The sequence below is a fragment of the Pseudophryne corroboree genome, chromosome 2 (genome assembly GCF_028390025.1).
Source record: "Pseudophryne corroboree isolate aPseCor3 chromosome 2, aPseCor3.hap2, whole genome shotgun sequence".
NCBI lineage: Eukaryota > Metazoa > Chordata > Amphibia > Anura > Myobatrachidae > Pseudophryne > Pseudophryne corroboree.
In genome coordinates, this window is record NC_086445.1 from 487,191,164 (window position 1) to 487,208,561 (window position 17,398).

Sequence of the window (17,398 nt, forward strand, 5' to 3'; positions counted from 1 at the left end):
CTCAATTGCTGGTAAATGCTGGCTGGGAGGAGGCAGGTTATGATAACATCATCACGTACAAGGGGAACGGGAAGCAATTATTTAGCTAAGCCCACCCCTTCACAGTTATTACACTATCTTCCTTATAGCCATTACAGACTAATGTAAAGTGCCAGGGAATGAAGGGAAGGTCACGGTAAGTTCCCTATTTCCCCAGTCCTGGCACCCACAGACTTCTTAGTACACTCATTTGAACGACAGAATGTGATACCCCTTTTCCCTACAGAAATTATTACAAAATTTAGGAATGGGAAAAGATCTCCCCCAACCTTGCTTCAATAAACATATCACCTTCATCTGAAAGACCCTTATATCTTTCTCCGACCCCCTTCCTATCACCCACTGGGGAAAACTGAATGAGTGGCTTAGTCGCTACTGTATGTGCCATTCCGAAACAGCACATCACAGCCAGTTCAGGAAAACTTGTATTGTTTAGCAAACCACAATCAAAGCAGTGAGATGATGCTCCTATTGTATATTAAGACTGTACCACTGAAAACCACAGAGTATTTGTTATTGCTGTTTAGAAAAAAAATAATATCTGCTTTTAGTTCACTTTCCTGCAAATGAAAAAAAAAAAAAAAGAACCCAACTTGTTTTATCCATTTTGGGTAGCTATTGTTTGCCATGTGAGAAAGAATGGAAAACCAATGCTACTATATCCTCTGTAAATGCAAAGCCTTCTAAAAAAAAATGGTATAATTTGTGATGGTACTGCATAAAAAATGCCTGATATTGAGATTTAAGTCTGACCAGTCCTAAAAGTGCCAAAATATGCTCAACACAAGGTTGAGAAAATACTCAGTAGTGAAGGAGTTAAGGATCGTACACAAACTGAATGATCACTTTCTTAGGAACAACAAAGCTACCTACTAATCACCTGGTCTCCCACTGGCCCACATAATATCATTAAATAGTCAGGACATGGATTTAGCAACGTGTTGAAATTGTGGCACTAGTAATGTGTATTTCTGATTAGAGTAACACAACTGTCTGGATATCACTTGGTTGGTGGCCTATTCTCAATACATTCAGATAAGAATCCCCAGATTCCTGATATATAGTACTCATGTCAGTGCAACTGTAAATGTAATTTACATTATCCTTACTAGCAGGGTTGAAATATAATCACTTGGAATCTGTAACAGTAATGCTGTCACAGAATGGTCTGTTCGACTTTCTACTTAGTGTAATTATGGGAAAAAAATTATAAAAAGTGTCATAATCACAGGTTATATGGAGTAACAAGAATGAAAACAGGATTACCTGGATAAGATCTATAAATTTGCTCAAGCCAAACCACATCAAAAGGCCAAAATATAGGGGCGTGGCCTGACTGTCTAATGGTGAGGTCCATGTCTAATTGAGCTCCTGCTGCGAAGGCTCTAACCTCTCCTTTCCATGGACTTCTGACCTCCCAGCTCCCTCACACAACTACCGGAGCCCCTTCTGCTGCAGTGTGTGCCGTTCACGGAGCAGTGGGACCAGTTTGCTGCATTCCGCGAATCGGGGCCTACCTCTACTGGTGAAGCCGCGGTCTCCAGTGACAGGCTGCTCCCAGAGGCACTGTGTGGCCGGCACGGAGCTCCGGAGCTCGGCCGAATTCTGCGGCGGCCGCGGGGATACGTCGCCCGCCTTTCACACTCCCGGTGGCTGGAGCCTCGCCCCTGCCTGTCTGCCCTCTGCTCTGGTCCTGGGCGCTTTGGCTGGCCGCGGCCTACACACGCTCTCTGAAGCCGGGGACTGGATTTGTCGGCGGATATGGGCCGGACATCCGGAAGTGGCAAGGACGGTCCACGGCACCTCTGGCTGTCTACCTCACCCTGCTACCACCTCCTGACCGCCTCTGGGGCTGAAAATTTACAGGTACCTCTCCCTACACTATATGCCAGTTTGGGATTTGTGCATGGTGCTCAACCTGAGGTGGCTCTGGATACAGTTAGTGGCCATCTTTAATTTCTGTGCTCCAGGGCTTACTCTCAGGGACCTGTATCTGGGTGGGCTGAGGCTCATGGTACCCCCTCCTCAATTCTAGTTCTGTACTCCCACCATCCCGGCTTACCTGCAGCATCCAGGTGCACCAAGGGCCTGCTATACCCCTTTGCAAGTACCCACTGGATGTTTCGACCAGAGTGACCTGGGATCTGATCAGGATCGGTGACTCTCTATCTGGGAGACCTCACCCTTTATCCTCAGCACTCTCTATCTGCCGTTCGCAGACGGTCTCCCACTGCCTGCGGTCTGCTATGCTCTCACCGGCCGAAAATCCACGAATGGACGCTAACCTCTACCAAGGGGTACGATAGCTATATAATTGTTTCTCCACTGTGTACTCTGATTTAATGTCCCTGCTTGGACTCTGCTGCTCCATTTTAGATACACTGACCCCCTCCAGTGGTCGCTGTTACCCACAGCTGCAATATTCCCTCTTCGTCTTAGCTACCTATACAGTCTGGCCCTGGGGCTCCTCGTGGCCACGATGGTCTCTGGATGAATAATACCGCATGCTCGGCCTGACCGCCTCATAACCCACCTGTGTCAGTTCCCACTCTCTACCCCACCGCTTTCCCCTTTCTATTGCAACTTTACTGGAGAAGATAGATAGACCTCCCCTGCCTGCTTTCATTATGTCACAAAGGAACAAGAAGGCTCCCCAGGCCTCCACAAACTTCTTCGGCAGCAAGGCTAAGGGTCCCCAGAACATGGTGCACTCCCCAGAGTCTCCTTCATCCCCACGTTCTTCGGAGTTGGGTATTGACCCTCAGATACAGGCAGTGATGTCTGGCCTCCTGGAGGGCGTGCAAACAGCCTTCAAACAAGAACTGTCCAAAGCGGTCTTGGATTTTAAAACGGAGATTGCCTCGCTTGGAAACCGTACAGATGCTTTGGAGACGAAGACCAACGATTTATGTCGCTCGCAACTGCGTCTAGACCACGAGCTCTCGAGACTCCATGCTGAAGTTGAAAACCTGAAGGAGCGCCAAGAGGACCAAGAGAATCGGTCCCGTCGCAATAACTTGCGAATACGTAATATGGCAGTCAGTCGAGAGCTCTACGTTGCCCTCCTTCTTGAAAGACCTTTTCCAGCATTTGGTCCCGGACTTGTCTGATTAAGATTTCCTCTTTGATAGGGCACACAGGGCCTTGCGGGCCAAACCTTCAACATCTCAGCCTCCTCGGGATATTATAGCCCGTCTCCATTATTACCGCTCAAAGGAAAAAATAATTGCTTCCGTCCAGGACTCCCCTGACATAGCCTTCCGGGGCATGCAAATGCAGATTTACCAGGACTTGGCACCCTCGACCATTCAGAAACGGCGGGACCTCCAACCAATTGCTAGGCTTCTACGCCAGCACCAAATTCGATATTGCTGGTGATTCCCCTTTAAGTTGCAGCTCTCTTTTAATGGCATCAACTATGCAATTAAGACCCTGGCACAAGGGCAGGAACTGCTTCACAAGCTTGATCTTCTCCCAGAACCATCGTCCTCTTCTGTCGACCCATCTGCTTCGCCGAAGTTACAACGACCCCGTCCACCTCAGCCGGACTGGACGAGAGTGTCTCGCCATAGGGATAAAGATGGTGCTCCCCCCTGATCACCTGCATTTTTTTCTTCTATCGATTTCACTGTGCCATTGCATCAGTTTTCTGGAGGTTCCCTCTGATCTGGACCGACCGTCCCTTGTTCTTTGGACCTCCTTTGTTTCTTTTAATATGTTGATTTGATATTTTGCGTTTGATGTTCTGCATTTCATGACAATAGATTCTTTGACTGCTGAGGGCCCTCCACGGAGTTGGTTGACCTGGTCCCTGCTCCGTGGACCCCCTTGGTTTATTTCAGGCACTCTATATGATAGTTCTTTAGATGCTCCACCCGTTATGTCTACTATTGTACATTTTGCCTTTATGTTTATGGTCACACGATGACCGGACGTTTTGCGGTTTAGTCCTATGATTCTTAACCTACCATATGGACCACATGTTGTTGCTACACTGCTCCCTTTGATGTCCTCCTCCCCTCTCCTTCCTTCCCAATTCTCCCCTCCCCCCCTTTTTTTCTTCTTTTTTTCTTCTACTCTTCCTCCCTCCCCCTTCCTTCCTTTCCTGACACAGGTTTTATCTTTATGTTGTATACTTTTTTGGCCTCGGTCAGGTCGCACAGCCTGATATGTTGGTTTGTGCCACTACCCCCATGCTCACTTCTTTGAATACTCTATTGATTGTGTTTCTCCTTTATTTGGCGGTCCTGTTACGCGCCCCATTGCTACAGGGTTTCTGCCTGAATGGGCTTTTTCTCCTCTCTTCTTGCTCTTCTTTGCTTTCTTTCTGTGGCCTTCTTTTACCTCATTTCCATTTTCTCTCCTTGTCCTTGTGGTGGGTTCTGGGTATCCATTCCACTTGCCCTTATTCTTTTATGGGTAGTTGGGTACCAGGAGACCTTTGTTTTTGTACCGCCTTTTTTTGGACTCTCAATGAGATGTTGTTACTCAGGCCACCATGCCCCTAAAGATATTGGGGCTAATTCCAAGTTGATCGCAGCAGGAATTTTGTTAGCAGTTGGGCAAAACCATGTGCACTGCAGGGGAGGCAGATTTAACATGTGCAGAGAGAGTTAGATTTGGGTGCAAATGCAGATTTACCAGGACTTGGCACCCTCGACCATTCAGAAACATCGGGACCTCCAACCAATTGCTAGGCTTCTACGCCAGCACCAAATTCGATATTGCTGGTGATTCCCCTTTAAGTTGCAGCTCTCTTTTAATGGCATCAACTATGCAATTAAGACCCTGGCACAAGGGCAGGAACTGCTTCACAAGCTTGATCTTCTCCCAGAACCATCGTCCTCTTCTGTCGACCCATCTGCTTCGCCGAAGTTACAACGACCCCGTCCACCTCAGCCGGACTGGACGAGAGTGTCTCGCCATAGGGATAAAGATGGTGCTCCCCCCTGATCACCTGCATTTTTTTCTTCTATCGATTTCACTGTGCCTTTGCATCAGTTTTCTGGAGGTTCCCTCTGATCTGGACCGACCGTCCCTTGTTCTTTGGACCTCCTTCGTTTCTTTTAATATGTTGATTTGATATTTTGCGTTTGATGTTCTGCATTTCATGACAATAGATTCTTTGACAGCTGAGGGCCCTCCACGGAGTTGGTTGACCTGGTCCCTGCTCCGTGGACCCCCTTGGTTTATTTCAGGCACTCTATATGATAGTTCTTTAGATGCTCCACCCGTTATGTCTACTATTGTACATTTTGCCTTTATGTTTATGGTCACACGATGACCGGACGTTTTGCGGTTTAGTCCTATGATTCTTAACCTACCATATGGACCACATGTTGTTGCTACACTGCTCCCTTTGATGTCCTCCTCCCCTCTCCTTCCTTCCCAATTCTCCCCTCCCCCCCTTTTTTTCTTCTACTCTTCCTCCCTCCCCCTTCCTTCCTTTCCTGACACAGGTTTTATCTTTATGTTGTATACTTTTTTGGCCTCGGTCAGGTCGCACAGCCTGATATGTTGGTTTGTGCCACTACCCCCATGCTCACTTCTTTGAATACTCTATTGATTGTGTTTCTCCTTTATTTGGCGGTCCTGTTACGCGCCCCATTGCTACAGGGTTTCTGCCTGAATGGGCTTTTTCTCCTCTCTTCTTGCTCTTCTTTGCTTTCTTTCTGTGGCCTTCTTTTACCTCATTTCCATTTTCTCTCCTTGTCCTTGTGGTGGGTTCTGGGTATCCATTCCACTTGCCCTTATTCTTTTATGGGTAGTTGGGTACCAGGAGACCTTTGTTTTTGTACCGCCTTTTTTTGGACTCTCAATGAGATGTTGTTACTCAGGCCACCATGCCCCTAAAGATATTGGGGCTAATTCCAAGTTGATCGCAGCAGGAATTTTGTTAGCAGTTGGGCAAAACCATGTGCACTGCAGGGGAGGCAGATTTAACATGTGCAGAGAGAGTTAGATTTGGGTGTGGTGTGTTCAATCTGCAATCTAATTTGCAGTGTAAAAATAAAGCAGCCAGTATTTACCCTGCACAGAAACAAAATAACCCACCCAAATGTAACTCTTTCTGCACATGTTATATCTGCCTCCCGTGCAGTGCACATGGTTTTGCCCAACTGCTAACAAAATTCCTGCTGCGATCAACTTGGAATTACCCCAATTATCTGTTAATGTGAATGGCCTCAATTCCCCCCAAAAAACGGACGGTGCTCCTGGGCGCCTGTAGACGTGAAAAAGCGGACGTAGTTTTTCTTCAAGAAACTCACCTTCCGGGCTCCCATACACAACTCCGTCGTAGGCAATTCACACAAACTTTCTTCTCTTCAGCGTATTGTAAAAAACGTGGGGTTGCAATTTTAATTAATCGTCACATTCCATTTACACATAGCAAAACAATGGCGGATCCAGACGGTCGGTACTTGATGGTTATTGGTACCCTCCGTTCTGAAGTCCTGACACTTATCTCTGTATATGCTCCTAACCAGGATCAACCTTAGTTTTTCCACTCCCTTTTCCGTCACATTGGCAAGGTTGCACAGGGTCACATTGTATTAGGCTGGGATTTTAACACCATTCTTGACCCCATATTAGATAGGACTGGTTCCCCACTTGCCTCTAGAGCTTCACGCACGCTTGCAGCCTCCCTTAAGTTTCACGACCTACGGGACTCGTGGCGTCTCTGCCACTCTGTCGCCAGAGACTATACCCACTATTCAGCACCACATCAGCACTACAACGTTAACTTTCTTAATGATATCACCTCTAGTACACCTTTTCCTTTGTTTACCCAGATTCAGACACAATACTCTCTCCCTCATAGTGAATTTTTTCGATACCTCCAACTTAGACACTTTTACTCCGGGGTTAATACCACTCTCTCTTCTAGGCCTCTCACCACTCTTGAAAATATATCTATGATACGCTCTTCTACGAAAGGTCTTATATCATATCTCTATGCTTCGCTATTGCAGGGCTCTGCCACTCCAAGAGATCACAGAGAATTGGCCTGGGAGAGGGATCTGGGTGTCACTTTGGATGAGGACGAATGGGGAGAAATATGGAGTAAGGCGTCCTCTAGCTCGATCTGTGTTAGGATAAAGGAGAATGTGTATAAACTATTATACCGTTGGTATTATGTACCTTCTCGTTTGAAGGCGATGTACCCTGTTGGAGCGGTTGCGCTTCTGAAGGGACATACATGCATATTTGGTGGACTTGCCCGAAATTAGTACCTTTATGGAAGGAAGTTGTCCGACTTCTTTCGCTCCTATTTTCTATCCAAATCCCCCTAGAACCTAAATACTTTCTACTGCCTCTAGACCTCCCGACTTTAACTAAGCACCAAAACAAGTTATTACATCATGTGGCTACTGCTACAACATGTCAAATTGCAAAGGCCTGGAGGTTGCCCTCCCCACCATCCCTGCAACCGTCGTCGCTTACATTTGGTACGTCTATAAGATAGAATATATGACCAGTGTCATTAGACAATCTGCCAGGGCGTTCAACAAAGTCTGGGCACCTTGGCTCACTTCTCAAAATACCCCCTCCCCATTCTGTAGTAATTCAGCTACGCACCCTCATTTTTGTTTTGACTGCCTGGACCCCGCCACTCGGACCCCCCCTCCTCTCTATTTCCCTTTTTGTCCTCAATCTTGTTTCTTCTTCTTCCTGTCTTTAGTCTTTCCGTTCTCTCACTCCCCTAGGCTGGTTGGCCACACCATAGACCTAGAGGACTCTTTCTTCTCTTGCACTATTTCTGTCGTCTTACTTAAAAAAGTAAAAAAGATTTACTCACTTGATCGTTATATTATTTTTGTTGTGTATATCTTTGTGCTATATTGTTTTTATGTGCCTATGAAACACACCAATTTCCTGTATCACTGTAAATCGACCAATAAAACTTTTCGGGGGGGAGGCCAAAATATAATAAAAAAAATAAAGACACTTACCGGTCCAGGTAGGTGGGAAATCTCTTCTGCTATTTGTTGCCCACTGCGTTGTAGAATTTGCTCTTCCATGCAATCTGTGCAATAAAAATGGCAAACAAATAAACAAATGTAAAAAAACACCACAACCTATTACACCTAAAACAGCACATTTGTATCATAACATTGTATGGTTTGGGGCAAGGCTTGGGAGGAAACATGTGGCCTGATCCTGAGTCGGATGCAGACGTGGCTGTGTCTTTTGCCGCAGATGCATCTGCAGCTCTATGCTTATACACTACAAAGCCTTTCCCTGGTGTAAAGCCGTGTGTCTGAATGTGTAAGAACTAAGACACCCACTGTCAGCGTCTGTAGACACTGAAATACAGCTTAGAACAGATATGTCCTCATACATCTGTGCTGCTATCATGCCAAAAAACCCAACTTGGCACGCAAGGTCGCATGAGAATCTTCTAGCATCGGGCGTCTTTTTTGGCAAAAATGTGTCTTATTTGCAACACAATGCAACTAGGACATGAGGAGACAGTGCTGACTAATTTGATGTATGACACTTGTATATTGTGTGTGACTAAGGGCCTAATTTAGACCTGATCGTAGATGTTTTACATTTAGCACATCTACGATCAGTCTTCAGACATGCGGGGGGACGCCCAGCACAGGGCTAATCCGCCCCGCATGTCAGGCCCAACAACCCCCCCCTTCCCGCACCAGTACAAAAGCATCACCGCTTTTGTACCAGAAGAATAGCTCCCAACCAGCGCAGCTCCTGTACGCTGGCAGGGAGCTACTCATCGCTGCCCGGGTCGCAGCAGCTGCGTGTGACGTCACTCAGCCACTGCGGCACACCCCCCCAACGGTCCGGGCATGCGTGCATTGCCCGGAATGCGCCACCTAAACGGCGGCCAAACGCCACCGGACTGTCCCCTCCCGCCCAGCGACCGCCTCTGCTTGTCATTCAGGCAGAGGCGATCGCAGGGCTAAGACAGCTGTCGGCTGTCTGGCATGCGCAGTTCAGACCGATCAGGTCTGAATTAGCCCCCAAGTCTCTGAATCTGTACACAAAATGCTACAACGTAGCAGCCATAGCTCGTTTCCAATACAAGTTCTGCTGTGCTCCGTATACAGACTCAGTCACACACAATATACATAAGTGACATATTTAAAATTAATCAGCTCTGTCTGATGGTGCATCCCAGTCACATTGCATTGTGACTAAGATGCATTTTAGGCGAAAAAAATGCCTGAGGTCAGAAGCATTGCACAGGACCTGGCTGCTCTCACACCAGACATCTTGCACTAAACGGCATATTGAGGATATGTATGAGGACACATCTATAAGTCTTAAGACACACCATTGAAACTTGCACTCAGCGCCGCCTCCTCTGTAAGCCTGCCTCTGTGCACAGGAGCTCAGTTTTGTTAACTAGTCCAGTGCAGTAGCAGGTAAAAAAGACGACAACCGTTAGTAGCCACATACACCACATTCTCACGACAGGAGAAGGTATCAGCAGCTAACGCCATACAAACCCAAAGAAGCTAAGTGCGTCAGGGTGGGCACCCTGTGGAACCCAGTGTACCTCGCAGAAAGAGATTTAACAAAGGTAAGTTCTTACCATAAATCTCCTTTTCTGCAGCGGGGTACACTGGGGTTCCAAGGGGAATAACATCGGGGATGTCCAAAAGCAGTTCCTCATGGGAGGGGACGCACTGTAGCGGGCACAAGAACCCGGCGTCCAAAGGAAGCATCCTGGGAGGCGGAAGTATCAAAGGCATAGAACCTTATGAACGTGTTCATTGAGGACCATGTAGCCGCCTTGCACAATTGTTCAAGGGTCGCACCACGGCGGGCTGCCCAAGAAGGTTCAACAGACCGAGTAGAATGGGCTTTGATGGTAGCAGGAGTTGGAAGGCCAGCCTGTACATAAGCATGTGCAATCACTATTCTAATCCATCTGGCAAAGGTCTGCTTGTTAGCAGGCCAGCCACGTTTGTGATAACCAAACAGTACAAAGAGAGTCAGACTTCCTAACGAAGGCTGTCCTCTTCACAGAGATACGGAGAAAACGTATCACATCCAAAGACCTCTCTGTGGAAGACAATACAGGAGAGACAAAGACCGGAACCACAATCTCCTGGTTAAGGCAGAAAGAGGACACCACCTTAGGTAACCAGAGCGCGGTCTAAGAACCGCTCGGTCACGGTGAAAAATCAGATAGGGGGACCTACAAGACAAGGCCCCCAAGTCTGATACCTGTCTAGTAGAGGCAATAGCTAGCAGAAACAAGACCTTAAGAGAAAGCCACTTAAGGTCTGCAGAGTCAAGAGGTTCAAACGGAGACTCTTGCAAGGCCTTCAGAACCACCGACAAATCCCAAGGAGCCACAGGTGGGACATAGGGAGGTTGAATCCGTAAAACACCCTGAGTGAATGTATGAACATCAGGCAGAGTCGCAATTTTTCTCTGAAACCATACCGACAAGGCAGAAATATGAACCTTGAGGGAGGCCAGCCGAAGGCTCAAGTCCAGCCCTGTTGTAGGAAGGACAAAAATTAGGCTGTACTAAACTTGTAAACGACATGATTGTTAGATGCACACCAAGCAAAGTAAGAATTCCAGACCCTATGGTAAATCCGAGCAGAAGCCGGCTTACGGGCCTTCAACATAGTCTGAATGACTGCCTCAGAAAATCCTTTGGCCCTCAGTACGGAAGCTTCAAGAGCCACGCCGTCAAAGCCAGCCGGGCCAGATCCTGGTAGACACAAGGGCCCTGAAAAAGAGGAGGTCTGGTCATTGTGGAAGCAGAAGAGGACGCTCCAGCGGGAGACCCTGTAGATCTGAGAACCAATGCCATCTGGGCCACGCCTGAGCTATCAGAAGTAGGACTGCTCCTTCTTGCTTGAACTTCCTCACTACTCTGGGTAGGGTTGACACCGGAGAGAACACGTACGGCAGCTGAAAGTTCAATGGAATTGCCAGTGCGTCCATGAACTCCACTTGAGTATCCCTTGTTCTTGCTTCAAAGACAGGAACCTTGTGATTGTGTCGAGACGCCATCAGGTTACATCTGGGAGACCCCACTCGTCCACTAGGAGTTGAAAAACTTCGGGATGAAGGCTCCACTCTCCGGCGTGTACGTCCTGATGACGTCCGCTTCCCAGTTGAGGACCCCCGGAATGAACATTACCGATATGGCGGGCAGATGGCGTTCCACCCATTGAAGAATCTTTGACACTGCCATCATTGCCATGTGGCTTTGAGTGCCGCCTTAATGATTTATGTACGCTACCGTGGTGGCATTGTCCAACTGTACATGAACAGGCCTGTTCTGTACCAGATGCTGGGCCAGTTTCAGAGCATGGAACACTGCCCGCAATTCCAGAATGTTTATCGGAAGGAGAGACTCCTCCCTGGTCCGCTGACCCTGAAGAGAGTGTTGCTCCAACACCGTGCCCCAACCCCTCAGACTGGCATGCGTCGTCAGGAGGACCCAGTTGGAGATCCAGAAGGGACGACCCCTAATGAAATTGAGCGTACTCTACCATGACGAAAACCGACACCATGAGGCCTAGTACTTGCATCGCCGAGTGTATTGACACTCGCGGGCGCGAGAGGAAGCATCGCATCCTGACCTGAAGTTTCAAGACTTTCTCCTGAGACAAGAATAACCGCTGGCTGTGTGTGTCCAACAACGCCCCCAGGTGCATCATGCTCTGAGCAGGGACCAGGGATGATTTCTTCCAGTTGATGAGCCACCCGTGGGCTTGCTGAAACTGGACTGTCAGATCCAGATGAAGGAGAGGAACATCTGGGGAATTCGCCGGGATCAGCAAGACATCCAGATACGGTAGGATCCTGATACCCTGACGGCAGAGCAGGGCCGTCATCACCGCCATTACCTTGGTGAAGATTCGCGGAGCTGTAGTCAGTCCAAAGGGTAAGGCCCAGAATTGATAATGGAGATTGCCAATAGCATACCGCAGGTATAACTGATGTGACACGGCAATAGGTATATGTAGGAAAGCATCCTGTATGTCCAGGGATACCATATAGTCCCCTGGCCCAAAAGCCAGGACAATAGAGTGAAGGGTTTCCATAAAAAACTTGAGAGACCCTCACAAACTTGTTCAAAGACTTGAGGTTGAGAATGGGCCAAGAGGAACCATTTGGTTTCGGGACTAGGAACAGCGTTGAATAGTACCTCCTGCCTCTCTGAGCCAGAGGCAACGGCACTACCACTCCTGTGTCCAGGAGGGACTGAACCACCGAACGAAGAGTCTTTACCTTTACCTGATCCAAAGGGATGTCTGTCAGGTAAAAGTGATGAGGGGGGCATTTCTTTATGGATATGGCATATCCATGAGTGACGACTTCCTGTACCTAGGCGTCTGAAGTTGTCTTCAACTCTGTTTTAGAAGCAGGCACGTTTAGGTTTGGGTTTAGTGGATTTGGAAGTGCAAGCCTGTATCGGGTACGCCTGACCCTTTGCCTAACCTGGAGGTCGAAAGGAACAAAAGGAAGTACTCTTAGCCTTCAGAGCTGAAGTAGTAGTACTAGGCAGACATGCAGTATTAGCAGATGCAGTCAGCAATGATCCTGTTGAGACCTTACCCAAAAAGTATGTTTCCCTCAAAAGGCATCACCTCCAAGTCCTTTCTAGAGTCCAGATCTACAGACCAGGGCCGCAACCAGAGGATATGGCGAGCCAGAATAGACGTAGTAGATGCTTTGGCCGCCAGGATACCTGCATCATATGCCGCTCCTAAATATAATGGGAGGCCATAATAATATATGAAAGACACTGCCTAGCATTATCAGGAAAATTAGATGGTAGTTCCGCCTCAACTTCCTGAACCCAGGCTTCTATAGCTTTAGCAGCCCAAGAGGCCACAATAGTAAGCCTATGCATAGCTCAGGCAAGAGCTCTACACGCTTATCCGTTGGTTCCCTCAGGGAGGTGACGGTAGTGACAGGCAGAGCAGATGAGACCACTAGACGCGCAACTTGTGAATCCACCGGCGGCGGCGTTTCCTAATTGTTACTTACACTCCACAGGGGGCGCAAGTCTAATTACTAGCATAGTCAGTAAATTAGCGAAAACAGTCTAAGGTGGGTCTTGATTTGCCCCCGTTGCTGCAGACTGACCATGGGGTATAGAACCCCCAGTACCTGAACCCTCAGCTGCTACGTTTTCCTCCGAGAAATCCGTGGCATCAACACTGCATGGTGCAGGATCAGCCATGGATTTACCACCCTGTGTATCAGACATGATATGTAAGCGTAACCCTAGGGTGTAACAGTACAAGATAAGCAGACAAACTACCTGACAAAAATCCCCTGTATGGTGTGACTGCAAGACAGAGCACAAACAGAGGATTTCTGAGGTAAAATGTGAGGTAAAATGTGACAGAAAAACACAGAGACAAATACAAAATACGTATATCCTGTGAAAATAGGATTTAATACCTACCGGTAAATCCTTCTCTCTTAGTCCGTAGAGGATGCTGGGGATGATTCAAGAACCATGGGGTATAGACGGGATCCGCAGGAAACATGGGCACTTTAAGACTTTAAATGGGTGTGAACTGGCTCCTCCCTCTATGCCCATCCTCCAGACTCCAGTTATAGGAACTGTGCCCAGGGAGACGGACATTTCGAGGAAAAGGATTTATTGTTAAACTAAGGGTGAGATACACACCAGCTCACACCACAAACACGCCGTACAACATGACATTAGCAAAAAGTCCAGTCAACGGCATGAACAAAATCAGCAACAGGCTGACCATAACCAAAACACAATCTTTGTGTAACACAAGCAATAACTATTAAACAAGTACTGCAGATAGTGTCCGCACAGGGACGAGCGCCCAGCATCCTCTACGGAATAAGAGAAAAGGATTTACTGGTAGGTATTAAAATCCTATTTTCTCATACGTCCTAGAGGTTGTTGGGGATGCTTCAAGAACCATGGGGTTTATACCAAAGCTCCAGAACTGGCGGGAGAGTGCGGATGACTCTGCAGCACCGATTGACCAAACAAGAGGTCCTCCTCAGCCAGGGTATCAAACTTGTAAAACTTCGCAAAGGTGTTTGATCCCGACCAAGTAGCAGCTCGGCAAAGCTGTAATGCCGAGACCCCTCGGGCAGCCGCCCAGGATGAGCCCACCTTTCTGGTAGAATGGGCCTTCACCGATTTCGGTAACGGCAATCCCGCCGTAGAATGAGCCTGCTGAATCGTATTACAGATCCAGCGTGCAATCGTCTGCTTGGAAGCAGGAGCCCCAATCTTGTTGGGAGCCCACAGGACAAACAGAGCCTCCGTTTTCCTAATCTGAGCCGTTCTGGCAACATAGATTTTCAAAGCTCACATCAAGAGACTTCGATTCCGCCAAGGCGTCAGTAGCCACTGGCACCACAATAGGCTGGTTTACGTGAAACGATGAAACCACTTTTGGCACAAATTGCTGACGAGTTCTCAACTCCGCTCTATCAGCATGGAAAATCAAATAGGGGCTTTTGTGAGACAAAGCCGCCAATTCAGACACCCGCCTTGCGGATGCCAAGACTAACAGCATGACTACTTTCCAAGTAAGGAATTTCAACTCAACCTTACATAAAGGTTCAAACCAATGAGACTGCAGGAACTGCAACACCACATTAAGATCCCATGGTGCCACTGGGGGCACAAAGGGAGGTTGGATGTGCAGCACGCCTTTCACGAAGGTCTGAACTTCTGGAAGGGAGGCCAATTCTTTCTGAAAGAAAATTGATAAGGCCGAAATTTGTACTTTAATGGAGCCTAACTTTAGGCCCGCATCCACACCTGCTTGCAAAAAATGGAGCAAACGCCCCAGCTAAAATTCTTCTGTAGGAGCCTTCTTGGATTCACACCAAGACACATATTTTCTCCAAATACGGTGGTTATGCGTCGCCGTTACTGCTTTTCTAGCCTGAAGTAGTGTGGGAATGACTTCACTGGGAATACCCTTTCGGGATAGGATTTGGCGATCAACCGCCATGCCGTCAAACGCAGCCGCGGTAAGTCTTGATACACGCATGGTCCTTGCTGTAACAGGTCCTCTCGTAGAGGAAGAGGCCAGGGATCTTCTATGAGTAATCCTTGAAGATCCGGATACCAGGCCCTCCTTGGCCAGTCTGGAACAATGAGTATAGCCTGAACCTTTGTTCTTCTTATGATCTTTATCACCTTTGGAATGAGTGGAAGTGGAGGGAACACATAGACCGACTGAAACACCCACGGTGTCACCAGGGCGTCCACCGCTATTGCTTGAGGGACCCTCGACCTGGAACAATATCTCTGAAGTTTCTTGTTGAGGCGAGACGCCATCATGTCTATTTGAGGAATTCCCCAACGACTTGTCACTTCTGCAAAGACCTCACTCTCCTGGATGGAGATCGTGTCTGCTGAGGAAGTCTGCTTCCCAGTTGTCCACTCCTGGAATGAAGACTGCTGATAGAGCGCTTGCATGTTTCTCCGCCCAGCGAAGAACTTTTGTGGCCTCCGCCATCGCCGCTCTGCTCTTTGTTCCGCCCTGGCGGTTTATGTACGCCACTGCTGTTATGTTGTCTGACTGAATCAACACGGCCAGACCGCGAAGAAGATGATCCGCTTGTAGAAGGCCGTTGTAAATGGCCCTTAATTCCAGAATGTTTATGTGCAGACAAGCTTCCTGGATTGACCATTTTCCCTGGAAATTTTCCCACTGTGACTGCTCCCCAGCCTCGGAGACTTGCATCTGTGGTCACCAGGATCCAATCCTGAATCCTGAACCTGCATCCCTTGATAGGATTATTTTCCGGTGAATGTGCAGGTGAGACCCGGACCACTTGTCCAACAGGTCCCACTGAAATACCCTGGCATGGAATCTGCCAAACTGAATGGCCTCGTAGGCCACCACCATCTTCCCCAGCAACCGAGTGTATTGAAGAATCGACACTCTTGCCGGTTTCAGAATCTGTTTGACCATGTTCTGTATTTCCAGAGCCTTTTCCACCGGAAGAAAGACTCTCTGTAATTCTGTATCCAAAATCATACCCAAGAGTGACAGCCGTGTTGTCGGAACCAAATGTGATTTTGGCAAGTTTAGGAGCCAACCATGTTGTTGCAGAATTGTCAGGGAGAGCGTAGCGTTTTTCAGTAATTGCTCCTTGGATCTCGCCTTTATCAGGAGATCGTCCAAGTACGGGATAATTGTGATTCCCTGCTTGCGCAGGAGAACCATCATTTCCGCCATAACCTTGGTGAAATCCTCGGAGCCGTGCACAGATCAAACGGCAACGTCTGAAATTGGTAATGACAATCCTGAACAGCAAACCTCAGATAAGCCTGATGAGGACGTGTAAGTAGGCATCCTTTATGTCGACCGACACCATAAAATCCCCCTCCTCCAGACTGGAGATCACCACTCGGAGAGATTCCATCTTGAACTATTTTTTTAGATAGAAATTGAGGGATTTTAGGTTCAGAATCGGTCTGACTGAGCCATCTGGCTTCGGGACCACGAACAGGCTCGAATAAAAGCCTTCCCCCTGTTGAGACGGGGGTACCGTGACAATGACTTGATTTTGACACAGCTTTAGTATTGCAGCGCATATTACCTCCCTTTCTGGAAGAGAAGCTGGCAAGGACGATTTGAAAAATCGGTGAGGGGGCACGTCTTGAAACTCCAATTTGTACCCTTGGGCTACTATTACCAATACCCAAGGATCCAGGGCCGAGCGAACCCAGACCTGACTGAAGAGTCGGAGACGTGCCCCCACCGATGCGGACTCCCGCAGAGGAGCCCCAGCGCCGTGCGGTGGATTTGGAAGAAGCCGGGGAGGACTTCTGCTCTTGGGAACCTGCCACAGCCTGTGACCTTTTTCCCCTTCCTCTCGCAGCAAGGAAGGAAGACCCTTGTCCTTTTTTGTATTTATTGGGCCGAAAGGACTGCATCTGATAGTTTGGCGTTTTCTTTTGTTGTGCAGGGACATAAGGTAGAAACGATGACTTACCCGCGGTAGCCGTAGATACCAGGTCAGCGAGGCCGTCACCAAACAAGACACCACCTTTATACGGCAGAGACTCCATAGCCTTCTTAGAGTCAGCATCAGCATTCCATTGATGAATCCACAATGCCCTCCTAGCCGAGACTGTCATGGCATTGGCCCTTGATCCCAAAAGGCCAATATCCCTCGCAGCTTCCTTTAGATAGGCTGCAGCGTCCCTGATATGACTCAGTGTCAAAAGAACACTATCCCTGTCCAGGGAATCTATATCAGATGACAAGTTATCTGCCCACTTTTCAATAGCGCTACTCACCCATGCCGATGCAACGGCAGGCCTGAGCAGCGCGCACCTGTAGCGACATAAATGGATTTTAGTGTATTTTCCTGCTTACGATCCACA

General features: G+C 48.1%; 1 protein-coding gene across 9 annotated transcripts in view; it reads right to left on the reverse strand.

The window, feature by feature from the left end:
• The window catches only part of TEX14 (testis expressed 14, intercellular bridge forming factor), a 739,191-nt gene that overhangs the window by 209,174 nt on the left and 512,619 nt on the right, over positions 1-17,398 (reverse strand). For all 9 annotated transcript variants that reach the window (XM_063953897.1, XM_063953895.1, XM_063953894.1 and 6 more), the window contains one exon: positions 7,995-8,068. In XM_063953897.1, coding sequence (XP_063809967.1) covers positions 7,995-8,068 — 74 coding nt within the window. The remainder of the gene's footprint in view (positions 1-7,994; positions 8,069-17,398) is intronic.